Raw genomic sequence first — 16131 nt, 5'->3', positions numbered from 1 at the left:
CAGTGGTTGAGTTTAAATTCTCTTGTGTTATGTCACATTTAATTGGCTCTCGCTGCACTTTGTTTTAATCTTTTCTGCTTTTATGAAAGATTGATCTGAGCTATCCCACAATGCATTCACAAAGAGACTTTAAAGTAGGATCAAAGTGAGAGTGAAATTTTGCTTTCGGTTGCACATGGGTTTTGGGTTGCTCTTGTGCTACAATTGAGACAAACAACCATCAAGCAGCACTTCATGATTCTGCTTTGGTGAAATGCAATCCACTACAACACTGCAAGGAATGGATGGTTTGCTGGAACATGTACTTCAGGATGACACCAGGCCCAGTGATTTGGCAGAGAGTTGCCTATAGGTAGAGTAACTTTTGACAAATTGTCACTTTAAAGATTCTTTAGATCATGATGTGGGTCTGTGTATATACAGTGCACAAGTTACCTTTATATTTGAGAGTTTTAATCAAAAAAGTTTTGGTTTTTAGTGCATATCAACAGAGGCGACCTTCTGTCTCTCACTTCCAGACATGTGTTTTTTGTATCTCGGTCTCTCCTTTTGTGTCTTTTGGTCCACTTGGCCAGAATCGTACAACAAACAGTACCCTTTTCAGCCCATTCATTCAGTGTGTACTTGCCCACAGAGTCGTGTTCTGTTTAACACACATTCACAGCACACAAAGACCACTGACAGGAAGTACAGCTACGTTTTTCAAAGATGAACCATAGCAACAAAAGCAAACAAGGTTTTGTTTTGTGATGGATGATTGTGAGGTTTACGTGATCCATCGATCTTTTTCTTGAAGCTCTTTCCCAGTGAGGGGTGTTGGAGGAGAGCAGCCGTAATGAGACCTGATCTGTGGCTTGCTGCTCCATGGCTCATCAGACGCATTCATCACTCTGGTGTGTATTAATCTTCTCTTCATGAACAGAGACTCAGAAAGAGAGAGAGAACCAGAATGAGTACGTCATGAGGCTTGAATGCTGCCATATCGTCATAACACATTTTCACACATTCCCCAATAAAAATTACTTTTATGCAGGGCAGGCTAAAGAAATAACACTTTTAACCACCAATGGTGGACACTAACAAAGTATTTTGACTTTCAAAATCTGTATTTTGGGATTTCATTTAATCTTATATACAAGACTATAATCGATTTCGAATTATCTTGAAGTGAATGAGTACAGTAACAGTAATATTTTTAATTATTTTTAATTACTAAAGGGATAGTTCACCCAAAAATGAAAATTCTGTCAGTAATTACTCACCCTCATGTTGTTCCAACCGCGTAAGTCCTTCGTTCATCTTCGGAACACAAATTAAGATATTTTTGATGAAATCTGAGCCCTGTCTCACTCCTCCGTAGGCTGCTAGGTGGCTGCTTTATTCCACTATTCATTTCCTTCTCTCTGGGCCTCGTAGTGTTAGCGTCTGTGTTATACGTCATCACGCATCACACACATGACCAGCGTCGGCCAATAGTGAGCCTACGTGGTGACGTGTAACACAGACGCGCTGCGCAAAAACACTACGCGAACCAACTAGAGGCCCAGAGAGAAGGAAATGAATAGTGGAATAAAGTCGTTATTTTTGTTTGTTTTTGCGCACAAAAAGTATTCTCGTCGCTTGATATACTTAAGATTGAGCCACTGGAGTCACTTGGACTATATTAACGATCTCTTTAATAACTTTTCTGGGCCAGCAAGTTTGGGCCACCTAGCAGCCTACGGAGGAGTGAGACAGGGCTCAGATTTCATCAAAAATATCTTAATTTGTGTTCCGAAGATGAACGAAGGCCTTACGCGGTTGGAACAACATGAGGGTGAGTAATTACTGACAGAATTTTCATTTTTGGGTGAACTATCCCTTTAAATATAAGATATATTCTTAGATATACACTTCATAAATTATTAAATATATTAAATGAAATGTGTATTCAATATGCAATTAATAATAATGAAATCATTATATGTAATATAAATTATTTTATTACTTTACATAATATATTTTTACTGCAGTTATTCACTTTTCACCACTTTTTCAAGTTAAATTAAATTAAATTAAATTAACACATCCTCCTACCCATACAATATCAGCTTTTAAGATCTTCATTTTCCATACAGAAAACAGAGGTTTTAATGATGTTTAATGACATTCACTTGAGTTGCAAAAAAAATAAAGAAGTATTGTCCTAGTTGATTAGTACTTTGACTTTTCATACTTAAGTTAATTTAATGTAAGTATATGTACTTTTACTCAACTTGAATATGAAAAGAGTACTTAACTTTTAACACTTAAGTAAACACAAGTACAGGATTACTTCGTCCACCACTGCTAATCACTCACTTTACAGTCTGACACCAGACTGCATGACAGCTGACATTTTGTGACTCTTTAAATCCCCATGAATAGCATGCGAAAACATCCGCTCTGCTTTTTGCTGTTGCTCGATGTCTTTGGTTTCCACAGATATCTGAACCACAGTACCTTTACAAAGCAGCCTCCTGCAGTACCTCAGCTAGGATTGCTAGAGGTACAGGGTAAGACAGCTACAGATAACATATCACCTTCAATAGGAACTTATTTAGAACCTGTACACCACATGCTATTTACACAAGAAAACACATGAATCTCCATTTAATCCTGCTTTTTTTTTTATGTCTGCTTATTGAAGCTCAGGCAACATGTACAGAAGCTCATGGTCATTATCTGTCACAAGTGAGAATATCCGTGCATTTGGAGGAATGAATGATGCTGAGACCTGCAAAAATATCCTGACATTTACTTTGATCTGTATCTGAGTACTCCATTAATGAGTCACCACTGTAAAAACTAACGTGCGGCAACTTTACTTTGAACAAGTTCACATTCTTGACACCGCACCCACCCAATGAGATTACAGAGGAGCGGACCAAAAAAGCCTTCGAAACTTCAGTGCACCTGTCTGAATATGGCTGGTCCTTTGAAACAGGAAGTGTATGAGGAAGAGCACCAAGTAGGATGTGGTCAAGCGTTAAAATACCTCACACACCATAGTGAGATGCTCACATTTACCTTCACCCAAAGCCGGTTAACACTGCAACATGTCTGCAAACACACCGCAGCAAAGAGGGCCTGTCCCTGCATGCTCTACTGCTCTGCCATAACCAGACCTTTGCTCTACAGACAGTTTAAAGAGATCTGGCAGCACTGCTGCATTCTAAACATTTCTGCAACCTTCACTCAGAGCAAGGCCTACAGAGCAGTGGGTCAGAATGAGAGTTTCTGCTTATCAACTGGAGATGTTTATTTACATTCCTCTAAAGCAGCCTTGTGCGTCTGATGGTTGACGTCACAGTGTCTATGATCAGAGGAGTTCAGAGTATGAGAAACCAGATGAAGACGGCAGAAATATGCTACCTCTTCTTCTAATTTATGAGCTACTTCAGCACTTCATTACATGTATAAACATGTGTAGCACACCAGCTGCGTGATATACAAGTGGAGGAATGGAGATAACTCATTGTTTACTGTAACGATGGTGCTTAGACACTTTTGCTGGCAAACTGATTTATGGCATGTGCATGTACTGTATAGTGGCGTCAGGTTTGAGTTACCAAAGTGATCAAGAGGGAGACATGACAATGTCAATATGCACCACCTGTGATGAGCAGCCTATTTATTACTTATTTGTATTACTTATATTACTTGCCTCTAAATTAACCCTATACTGTATTCTGTTTTATTAAATATATAAATAATTGATCCACTAATGTATCTTTTATTTATTATTATTATCATTTTACTTTTTTATAATTTTTTAAAAACTTTTTAATATTTATTTTCTTTTTCATTTCATTATTTCAACATCTTTATTTTCAATAGATTAAAATAATAAAATAAAATAAAATAGTGACACCGCTTGGTTAAATCCAAACTAAACCTCCTCATTCCTTCCTTTTTATTTCATTCTTCTTTCATTTCTGTGCACCAAAGCAAACATTTCTGTTGACTCAGTGCATGTTTTAATTTCATTTTTTAAAGCGGAAAGATTAAATGCTTCTTCAGTTCAGGTTCAACTCAGTGTGAATTAAATCTGCATGACTTTGCTGAACGATCAGCTGCCTGAGCAGGACATTTCTCATTTATAATGAATGCGGTTGTACTTTCTCTATAATTCAAGCCATTATGCAGGCTTAGATTCAATTTTAGTATTTCAGTTGGAATCAGCACTCAAGGCACTATAGACGAGCCCTTCCCAGCTCCCTTAATGGGCAATGGCAGTGGAAAAACATTAGTATAGAAGGCTTTCATCATATTTATATGGCCCAGTGAGTGCAGGTGTGTGTTATCGCAATCACATACAAGGGAGATCGGAATCATAAAGGAGGGCGAGCGGGCACAAAGGAGAATGTGATACAGTCAGGCCTCTGCAAAGGGATCAGACTGTTGGATTTGTGCCCTGAAGGTCGTGGCTGTTCAAAAACCTTTCCCCCATTTGTCATTTGGATCCTTTGTTTCCTCACTGTCCACCCAAGGCAATCACAGGCGGTCTTTTCTTTTTCAAAGATTATTCTGAGAAACTTCCTGCATAGCAAATGGACACTTTCATTGTCACTGAATCCTGTGTGGGTGTGACACTTGTGGAAAAACTTGTATAATATACCTGCATTCCCAAAATACAATGTTTTTATACATCCTGCCACAGTCCCTTGAGGTCTATATTATACCATTGGTTCTCGGCTGATTTTGCTTCTGGATCCAGTTTTTACATTGGACATACACCCTACTAAAAAATGTTACTATACAAAAGGTAAATACAAATTTCCTTAAAATCAAACAATGGAATTTATTACACTATTTTTATTACATTATTTATTATTTACATTTTCAACTTTCTTTAGTGTGTAATATTGCTGTTTGCGTATAAAAGATCTGCAAAGTTACAAAGCACGGAGTTATTCTCAATTTAAGCATGTGTTTCTTAACTCCCTAAAACACCTCTTTTAGTCTCAAGTTTTCTTCCAAGAACATACACATCACAATATTCCCTATTTAAATAATAAGGCATATGCAAAAAATACTGGGTGAGGCCTGGTTAAGTTGCGTGTGTTGTCGCCATGTCCAAGAGACGCTGTTTTTTCCACCCTGGATCTAAAGCAGTTATGATAAGAAGAGGCATAACATTTCCGAAACGCTCGAAGCCATTGACCAATCACAACACACTGGTCCAGCCGACCAATCAGAGCACATTGCACTTTTCAGAAGGAGGAGCTTCAAAGGGACCAGACCTAAACGGAGCGTTACTGACAGACTGAGAAGAGAGGTGCTGCAACAATGTAACGTGAGAAAAAAAATGTTTTCTACATTCAAGCATCAAAACCTATTCTACTAGACCCCAAAAGCACAATCAAGACTTGAAGAGGCATGAAAATGAAGGATATGTTAGGCAACAATAATGCAAACAGCTCCACATATGCACCTTGACCCAATCTCTCCATCTCATAACAGTTCACCACACAATACAGTGTAATCCCCATTCCATATTTACCCTGTTCCACATGAAAGCAGCAATCACGCTGGAGTGACCAAGTTAAATGTGAGAGGAAACAGATTTTGTTGCATGTAGAAATCCAGCTTAAGCCCTAATGTCAAAGAAACAAAGCTTAATGTCACATGGCCCCTGTAATCTTGATGCTTGGTTTGCAGCACTAAATATAAAACATGCTGCATTAATGGACCATTTCAGTGTCTATTATGAAGGCATTAGAATACACTGAGAACAATAGCTCAAGTGGTGCCAGCAGTCTCTGACTAGGCAACACACCCAGCTGGAGTTGTGCCCCCCAATCATTCAGCCATAATGCAGTTACAAAATCTGAACTCTCTGCTACTAAGAGTCAGACTACCTTTAAATGCATTAAAGGGTCACATAAAGCTAATATGCTTGAATATAAGGTGCTTCTGTGGATATCACAGAAGCACTTCTGTGCAGTTGACTACCTCTTTCAATTTGTGTAACCTTTTTATCTCTCTAAAACTAGTGTAAACTACTGCATTTTCATCTTAGCAAAACTGTAAGCAATGGTTGTAACAAAATTCAAATATCTGTATTCTTCCGCGTACTGATAACTTGTGTGCAGTTTATGATTTTCATGATTACGTAGTGAATCAGATCATTTTTAAAGGTGCACTCTGTATGTTTTTGTTAATTAGTAATTAAATTTGACCCATTTTCACTAACTGGCTAAGCTGTGACCTGGCTGTGACCGTAGTGTGTTTGCTTTCAGCATTTGATGTCACAGCATTTTGTCCTTGATTTGTGAAGAACGGTTTGTTTTGTCACTCCGTGTTGTGACTATGCATATTGTGTTTGTTATATTGTTAAATTAGCTTGTTTTGTAAAAATTTGTATGCTCTGTAAAACATTTTAACACTGGTTAAAAGTGCTAAAAAATAAATAAATAAATAAACATTAATAGTAGCCTAACTAAATTATGTGAAACGGCTGATCATGTGATGTCAAGCGACACCCATGAGGCAACCCACTCCATGCACAGTAAAACGACTTTAGAAGACCTTATAAATTTCGTTTTCAATTCATTTAAGTTGTAATATTTTAGTTTTAATAGTTTTATTTTAATATTTATGTTTAAAAAGCGCATTTTTTAATGTGTAAAACTTTAAACTACCCTAAAAGAGTTGAATTTATTTAAAAGCTAATGATCCAAGCATTTAGGACAACGTGTCATGAAACATGGTTAAAAGAAGTAAGTCATTTATTACAGCATCAGCCTAAAAGTATCTTGCAGATGAATAACATCTTCTGGAGAGGGCGTTCCTTCTCTACAACAGGGATGATTCACGGATTCGAGCCAGTGTGTGATGCGACTCTGCACAGAAAACTATCTGACAATCATTCATTACAATAGCTGTTGTTCCGTGGCACACCACTGAAATGAGGACAAAAAAATGCCAGAAGACGCGCTGCATGAGTCTGACAGGCGGATGCAGGTGAAGAGTTGACTGCGAAAGTGGATCTATTGCATAATCCGACGGAGCACAAAGAGAGGAGGCAGCGAGGGAGCTTCGTTTTGAACTATGGCGGCAACAAAGCTCATTATTCTGACATAAATTTTGATAACGAGAAAACGTGCCACCTTGGAGAACAGCGGCGAATTGTTGGGTGTGAGGATAAAAAACACCCTGCATCAAAACTTTCAAGTTTAAATTCTTGCTACCAGAGGTTGCATTCATTTTTAGGCTACCTGTGCAGTGTGTTCTCAATTAACACTAAACTGACTAGCTTATGTGATTTGATAGTTGCTGTTTTTAAGCCAGCATCGGAAGCTTTTCGAGGTATAGGCTATTTGTGCAGCCTCAAAAGCCGTTCAAATGCTGGAATGGATTGGTGCTGCTTGTTTTATGATTTTAATGGCCATACTCTGGCCAGTGGTGAAGTGTTTTGGAGCGGAGAGTCACTCCACGCTGCTGCTTCCACGGCGCGAGAGCAAAAGATCCGCGGAGAGATGCGACTCGAAACTCGAGGGACAAGGTGAATCAGCCACAGTCGCTTTGATATGCAAGCCCTCTGCACTGGCAAACTACCTTCTCAAACATTGCATGACTTTTTGCAAGTCGTTATCGATACCGAAATGGAACTGGCGAATGAGTTCGTCTTTACAAACTGTCTACGGTGCTCTGTGGCCGTTTGACTGTCCCGTGCATTTCATCCGAGATCATTTGCAGTTGAGTGATGATGGACTCGTGGCGTTAGACTGGGCTGTTGTTGGTGCAGCACATCACAAAAGGCGCAGGACTTCCAGTAATTCCACAAGTCCCGTTCTGCTTATCATTCCCAACTCCTATGGGAAAATCACCAGGAATGTGTTAAAGGTAGGCTACTTGCCTTTTTGGATAATTTTATATTATTTTATATTGAAAACAGACTAACAATTTCTGAGAATATCGAAAAACACAAATGTGTGTGTGTGTGTGTGTGTAGGCCTATATATATATATATATATTAAAAAACGTGTGTGTGTGTTCTCTGACTCTGCCCATTGTTATTGAACCAATTATGTTCTTTCACCTTTGACCTTTCAGTGTGCTATGCAGCTGAGTGAATACCTAAATCGAATATGGCTGAAGGGTATTCTATATTTTTGCCATTATAATGAGGCTAAAGACCCACTGGATAAAATTTTCACCTAAAACACTACGTGGCAACAAAAATGTTGGCAGCAGTTTCCTAAACACTTTTAAAGATCTTTACTGTTGTGACGTGGATTTGTTGGCCAATCCAGAAGGCTAATTCGCCTATGTTTTTCTTTTTCTTTTTTCAAATCTGTGGCTAACAGTACTTGAAGATTTTTTGTTGTGCAAAATTGTTTATAACAAGTTGCTACATAAAGACTACCGGATGTCTGGTAAATGGTAAACTCGCATTCTTGTTGTAGTCCTTATTTAGCAACCATGATTTGAAAATTCCAATTATCTTTCTGGGGAAAGACTGAAAGTGGTTATAAACACACTGTTTATAAACACACACACACACACACACATTTTTTCCAGGCTCTTCCAGGCAGCTAACGTGCATTTGATGCTAAACAATATGAAACCATTATCATCTGTATATTGTCCAGGATAAATGTATTCTGTATGGGGTCATATTTAACAAACAGGACAGGTGAAACTGATACGGTACAGAAAGAGTTAATAAATGTACTTTGAGTGAGGCTGCATTATGCACAGTCTGAATTTGAAACGATAAAAGAGGCAAGGAGCAAATTAGTCTTGAGAATACAGTATGAAACTGGGGTACAGTAAGGTGATGTGAATACCCTGACTGTTTTGCATTAAAGTGAAGATGCTGCATTACTTTTTCATTATTTATGGCAATTATAGCATGCATGATAGAGCTTCTCTCTGACTCTTTGTAGCAGATTCAGAAGTGAGTCATTCCTCCTCAGCCAATTTGGAGCTCACTCCATGTTCCAGACCTAATGCTCCAGGCAACTTAAAAGTAAACTAATTAGATTTCACACTCCATCGTGGATGATTCCTGGAGAAATGTACCCTGTGTTCACCGGAACTTTGTTAGCTGTGCATTGTGAATATAATCAATGTGTTAGCAGGCTCTTCTACTTCTCCTTTTTGTGTAGGGCATGACTGAGAGCATGACTGAAAACCTTTATTTTTAAGAGTGCACTTCTGCATGGCCAGTAGTCAGTGGGATAAATTGCTCAATCACTTTGTTTGTTTGTTTGTTTGTTTGTGTGTGTGTGTGTGTGTATGAGAAAAACACATTTAAATTAGTACAGACCCAGCTTCTTTTTTTTACAGAACAATAAAGTAATGCATATGGTTCCCTTTTAGTTTTATAGGTATGGCAGTGTCTGTTTCATGGTTATATGTAAGTCTATATGTTAAAATAGAAACATTTGAAGGGTTTGGTTGGGGTTGAATTGTAGTCCACCTCGTGTGTTTTCGTGTGATTCAGAGGAATGTTACATACACTGTGATCATTGCACACTAGGCGAGAGGCTGGACCAAGTTTGCACATCACAAAGCAGTGTGTTTCCTGGCTGTTCAGGGTACTGACGCAAGTAAGGGACATGAAAATACTGTGGTGTACTTGGGCAGATCCTGTTTTTACATTAAGTCATATTCATTTGCATCCTGGCCCGATACGTAATTTGCCATCATGAATAGAATAGAGCAATTGCTGTTGCTTGTTTTTGGTCTTTTTGCAATTTTGCTCATAGTAAGAGAAGGCAGGATGACAGAAAGTAATATGGAAAAAGAGGAATGGGATGGAGATGTTTAAGTCCAGATTTGTCCCATATGAGCCTTATAAACCCTTGCTCTAGGCTAGATTTGAATCCTTAATTTTTAGGTAAAGTATGCACAACATATTGTTATCATTGTTGTATAGGTGGGGTATTTAATTGTGCATGTTCAATTGCTTTATTTTTTACACTTAAATTATTTTTACCATCATTTAATGCTCAATTAGTTTTAAAAACACTTAATTAATAACACAGTTAATTGTAATCTTCCACAAATTTAAAAATTAATATAAAGTTTTCATACTGTACATTCAAATGTTGTGATGCCTAAATTCAACTAAGATTTTTTTTTTTTTTGTGTGTGTTTTTTTTTTTTTAAATTAAATATGGTATAGAATTGTGTGTGTGTGTGTGTGTGGGCGGGTGGTGGGGGATATTTAGAGCTCAAGCTAAATATATTTACCTTTTTCTCACTCAAAGATTATATGAAAATGTGAAAATATTTTACACTCTGATGGATTGTTTGTTCATAAGGATTCTTCAGACTTGTGAAACTTGAGGAATTTGGCGTCATTGTTCCTGGTCCTTCCATCGAGTAACAGAATTTAACACAACCCTGATGTTAAAACAATTCAGCAACCGAGTAGCAATGACCATATTATAGTAGTATGCTCATATACTGTATATTTTATAACATTTATAACTGTATATTTTATAACAGATAGTTTATGGCAACGCTCTGTTTCAAAATGAATTGAAAAGTGTATAGTTTAGAATATTTATTTTTAATTTAACCCAAGACTACTTATTACAGGTGTGGACAAGACTCAAGCAAAACATCTTTGTTTATATGCACAAGTATGAGGCCTGTGGGCTGTATCTGACCTGTGACCGTCTCTGTTTTTTCTCCTCAGCTCTGTGAGGCAGCTCTGAGTCACGGCTACCTTCCTGTGATCTTCAACCGTCGGAGTCAGAACGGGACACCGCTCTGTACCGTCAAGCTGCAGCAGTTCGGGGACCCGACCGACCTGAGGGAAGCGGTGCGCTACATTCGGTACCGGCAGCCGGCGGGCCAGATCTACGCCGTGAGTGAGAGCACTGGTTCAGGGCTCCTCCTGTCCTACTTGGGCGAGTGCGGCTCCTCCAGCTATGTGACGGCCGCGGCCTGCCTGTCTCCGGTTTTCCGCTGCCAGAGCTGGTTTGAGAGCGGCCCGACCAGGCCGTTCAACTGGGCACTCCTGCTTTACCAAAAAATCTGCCTCAGCAGGTAGGGTTGCTCCTCTGTTTCCACAAAATATCTCATTTTACATTCAGGACTATAGAATTGAGCTTATCTTTAAGGATGTTAAAACATTTTAGAAGATTTTTATTAGATTTGATTTGATTTATACTTTATTAATCCCGAAGGAAATTCAAGGCATCAGTGACAACAAAAATACACAATACACACACTTTCAAATATGCCACAAAAAAAAAGGTGAAGTATCACATTCAAGTATAAAAATATTTAAATGTGTATGTCAACATGATAAAAAAGTGAAGAAAAATGTTGGTTATCAAATCCTATTTTCAAAATGTCACGTCACCTGCAATTTTTCACTGCAATATTTTTGTTTTAAAAAAAAATGAACATCCTTTTTGGCTCACAAAATCTTTCATATGAATTATGGTTAAAAAAAAACAAGAACAGTTTCAAAGTGGGATAAAGAAATGTATGAAAAAGAGAAAATAAGAATACATATAAATATAAAAAAAGAGGAAGTAAATGAAAACTTAATTAAAAATATATTCTTTGAATATTAGTCCTTATATCTTTTGGCAGTTTAATGATAAAAATACCAATTCCATTTTCTTTTTGGAGCGTTGAATGGCAGTATATAAATGAAAGCTTATTTAAATTAAAGTTGTGTTGTCTTTTTCAAAGGGACTGGTCACTAAGGTATTTCTAAAATAAATCAGCTCAGGGTGATCCAAATTAAAATACAATGCTGTTGCCATAATAACGACTGGCGATGCGTATCCAGTGCTATTGATTTCTGTGATCTGTCTAAATAGGTTGCCTGCTCGAATCGATGATGATAACAAAACTCTTCCTTTGCTGCTCTTCTCTATTATGATTAAACTGCAGGTATAAAACTGTGCTCGGGGAGCTTGTCCACACGGACAACTTATTCTCCAGCTGCTCTTTGAAGGCGATGGAGGAGGCGCTGTTCTGCCATTCTGGCTCCAAAGGGGCGATGGCGGAGGGAGCTGGTAGCTGGGAGGCGTACTGGGAGCGGAACGACCCTCTGAGGGACATAGATGAAGTAGCCATTCCTGTGCTGTGCGTGTGCAGCCAGGACGACCCCATCCGAGGAGATGACCAGGCCACGCTACCCTTAGAGCTTTTTGAGAGCAATCCACATTTCTTCCTGCTTTTGACTGCCCACGGAGGCCACTGCGGCTTCTCCACATCAGACGAGGGCCCGATCGTCTGGAGCCACCAGGCCTTACTGGAGTTCTTTCGCGCCACCACCGATTTCTTCGCCGCGGAGGAGCGTGCCAAGCTGGCGGCCCGGCGGAGGGGTGTGAGCGGTGCTGGCAAGACTTTCCGCCATCGCAGCGTCAGCACATGCAAAAGACTGCCTGTCTGCTCGCATAACATTCACGCCATTTACAACTGGCAGAGGTCCTACACCAGATGATGATGTGCTCAGAGGGTCCCCTGCTTTGTTTGGGATTTGGGAAAGACTGAAAAAGCAAAGAACACTGCCAGAAAAAGATATATTAGAACCATTTGTCTGACTTGCTGTTCATCACAGCCAAGAAAACCAGCAGTCGAGTCAAATTATCTAATTTACATTCAGGACTATTTAGAATTGGACTATCATTGTCAACAGATGAACAATGCCTATCTTTGAGAGTGTTGAAACATTAGATTTTTGTCCAGAAAATTGCTAAAAAAAAGTTTTAAGTTAGATAAGTTAGATATCCTGAAATAAATTTCTTATTCCATTTTGGCTCACTAAATTTGGAAGGATTAATGGTTAAAAAACAGTTTGCCAAACTAAAGAAAATTTAAATAACAGAAAATAAACTTAATTCAAGATATTTTCTCTGAAAACAAGCTGTAATATCCATTTATCTAGGATGTTTATATGATAATCTCAATATCATTAAAAAATATACTATTATTATTAATTTATTTAATATATTTATTATTATTATTATTATTATTATTAATATATATTTTTTGAATGACAGTATATATAAATAAGCCTTGAAGTTGTGTTTTTCTTTTTCAAAGGGACTGGTCCAAATGATTTTTCTGTACCTCATGAATGTTTCAGTACTTCATTACAAAATTTAGAGAATATTAAAACCATCTACATAGTGGCCTCTCCCTGACGTCAGTAATGTTTTGCATTAGCACATTCTGTGCACACAATAATGAAAAGTGACAGTCTGCCGTTAGAGAAGCCTGTGGAATCGGAGTAAAATGTCAGTCGGCACTGCTGGGGTTTCTTATGACGTCATTCTGAGGTTTCAGGGAAAGCTGACAAGGGTGGAGCTAGCTTTGCAGATTTTCACAACTCCAACACTGATTTTTTTTTTTTTTTTTTTCTCACTGTTTTTGTTTTCTGTCTCCATTTAAAAAATGTGTAATGTCTATGGTGTCAAACCTCTTGTTTAAATTATCTGTGAACATGGGAGTTTTCATTAAAGGGTTTCAGCTAAACACGTTTATGTATGCGAATCAGGTTTTGTTAGTAAACAGTACGTCAGAATTAGAGGTTATGCAACAGACTGCATGGAACAGAAATGGGATTTAATTTACTCCCACAGCTGTTCCTGAGAGCAGACTCAGAAAAGTGAATGCCAAACTGAAGCATTTGTTTGCATTTAGTGCATTTAGTCACAAAGCTCTACGCTATCTGATCCTGGAATCACAGAGTTCATTGGATGCATGATCAGGCTTTTACTGGGCAGCCCCAAATATAACTTCAGCCTGGAGCCTGAGCTTAGAGAGAGGAGGTATGATAAGAAGAGACAGTCTCTGCAGACTCCAGCTCTGACTGGCAGCACTTAAAATGGCTTTACTCTTCATAATTAACCTATATACAGTCAAACCAAAAATGATTCACTTACACAAACTATAGTGTCCTGCACCCACTACTAAAAATGATATCTGGTGTCTGAATAATTTTTTGTTTGACTATCAAATCATGTCAATTTTTCAGTTAGTATCATCCTAGAAATATTTTAATATGCATTGTTTGTATATGTTCTGTTAATAAATGTGTATTATAGTAATATGACTGTGGATATTTATGGGCATCTACAGAACTGTTCTAAAGTTTTGGGTTGGTTAGATTTTTTTCATGCTCACCTAGGCTGCATTTATTTTTTCTGCAAAAATACGTAATATTGTGAAATATTATTACAATTTAAAATAACTGTTTTCTATTTGAATATATTTTAAAATAGAATTTATTCCTGCAAGCTGAATTTTCAGCAGCATTACTCAGTCACATGATCCTTCAGAAATCATTCTAATATGCTGATTTGATGCTCAAGAAACACTTCATATTATCAATGTTGAGAACAGTCAACTTTGCCATGGTTTGAAACTGCAAACTCTATTTTGCTACATACAATAGCAAGATTGTTGTTTACTAAAGTGATAGTCAAAATCTGCTGCTCTGTTTAATGCATTGATTGATACTTTCAAGAATCCTTACAGAACTGCCTTATGGGGCCATCTAGTGGATAATAGTTGAGAACAGGTCTGTAACCAGGACTGCATTTCCATTAGCGGTCCACCATCAATATGGGTGTTTATTGGCAGGTTCTTAAACTACTACAACAGGGCCTTTTTTTCAATCCTGAATATTTGTGACTTTTTATGGAGCTCACTTTATGCATAGGCACATTATGCTAGAACAGAAAAGGACCCTACAATGTCAGAATATAAAATGTGTAAAAAATGTACTTCGTACCTTAAGCTATATATTCCTTTAAGATATTAACATGCACACTAAGTGTATTTTATGCACTTAGTAATGTGGGTAGCTGAAACCTGTTAGATGGGAGTGTCCAAATACTTTTGGCCATGTAGTGTTTGTCACAGTGTTATTTTAGTTTTATCTATTTATTTTATGTATATTTAGATACTATTATAGTATCTATTCTGAATTATTTAAATGTTTATATTTTTAGTTTTCATTTTCATTTATGCGCTTTTCAATTTTATTTCGATTTTTTTCTATTTTACTTTAATTTACTTTAGTTTTAGTAATTTAGAACCTATTTCAGTTAGTTGCCAAGACAATCCTATTTTTTTTCTAAAATTTTTCATTGATTTATTTCTGATTTATTTCATTTAACGAAAACAGTTTTTAATAGTTTTAGTTTTAATTAACAATAACCACTGGCATGTCAATAAATTAGCTAGCAGTCTCATGTCAAATTTAGATAGTGCCACATTAATCAACACATCAGTTGTAATGATCTCAAAGTTATATGTGAATTTGAGTGAATATTTATCTCTGTTTGCAGTTTTATCCATTATTAATATGCATTAAGGCTTAATCTAACAACCTTTTTTTTTGTGTGTGTGCCTTTGGTAATGTCTGTAGATCTTCATGTTCTAAATCTATGCATACTCATGCACAAGTGTTTTCCAGCAGCAGATGGCAGTATGGGAAACAGCCTGAGACTATGGAAAAGCAGCGCAGCCATGAGTGACAGTTACCATGACGCAGAGCTCTCTCATTTTGGCTCGGAAAGCGAGTTTATATTTAGCACCTATTTTTAAGCTGAAACATGACACATGTAGCCTAAATAAATTCCGCTTTGAATTTCATACAATCAATGCCTTTGTCCTGCTGTGCATAAAAGGATAGGGTTTCACCAAATGGTAATGTCATAGTTCAGAAAAGTTCTCCAACAGCATTACAGGGGTGAATTAGCAGCGCGGTCGGGATGCACATCATTAGTGGGTCATCAGTGGGATATATTGACCCGTCATTGGCAGATGTAAGAAAGGCCACTTCCGCACACCATGTTCCGCATTGAATACCTTACGTTTTTGGATAGATTTTTTCCCCAATGAGCTTCAAACTGAAGTTTGAACTAAACACCACATAATTCTGGCTGATGTTTTGTGTGTTTTGTTGATGTAATCTGGACTCTGCAGATGTGCAACACTTGTGTTATTTGACTTGACCTTTGTCGCTGCTACCCAGGTGTGACCATTTCCCAACCCAAGCAGCAAATATTTGTAGAAGCCTTCGGCAAATTCTTTGCATGTGCATAACGCAGATGTACTAGGTGGGCTGATATCTCTCTCTAACAGACATTATGTATCTCTCTCTCTCTCTCTTTC

General features: G+C 37.7%; 1 protein-coding gene across 1 annotated transcript; it reads left to right on the top strand.

Moving 5' to 3' along the window:
• The first annotated feature begins 6765 nt into the window (after nucleotides 1–6765).
• Nucleotides 6766–12823, top strand: abhd15a (abhydrolase domain containing 15a). The gene is made up of 3 exons (XM_084126074.1): nucleotides 6766–7869; nucleotides 10679–11031; nucleotides 11893–12823. The coding sequence occupies exons 1-3, from the start codon at nucleotides 7369–7371 to the stop codon at nucleotides 12446–12448; spliced, it is 1410 nt and encodes a 469-aa protein (XP_083982200.1). The 5' UTR covers nucleotides 6766–7368; the 3' UTR covers nucleotides 12449–12823.
• The last annotated feature ends 3308 nt before the right edge of the window (nucleotides 12824–16131 follow it).

This window comes from Abramis brama, assembly GCF_963993115.1.
Source record: "Abramis brama genome assembly, chromosome: 10".
In the NCBI taxonomy this organism is placed as follows: Eukaryota; Metazoa; Chordata; class Actinopteri; order Cypriniformes; family Leuciscidae; genus Abramis; species Abramis brama.
This window is presented reverse-complemented; position numbering and strand designations above follow the sequence as displayed.

Excerpts from the sequence above, each read along its gene's own strand:
- abhd15a (XM_084126074.1), top strand. The coding sequence starts at position 7,369 with ATGCTGGAATGGATTGGTGCTGCTTGTTTTATGATTTTAATGGCCATA. Across the intron at positions 7,870-10,678 it reads TCACCAGGAATGTGTTAAAG|CTCTGTGAGGCAGCTCTGAG; the intron begins GTAGGCTACTTG and ends TTTTCTCCTCAG. Across the intron at positions 11,032-11,892 it reads CAAAAAATCTGCCTCAGCAG|GTATAAAACTGTGCTCGGGG; the intron begins GTAGGGTTGCTC and ends ATTAAACTGCAG.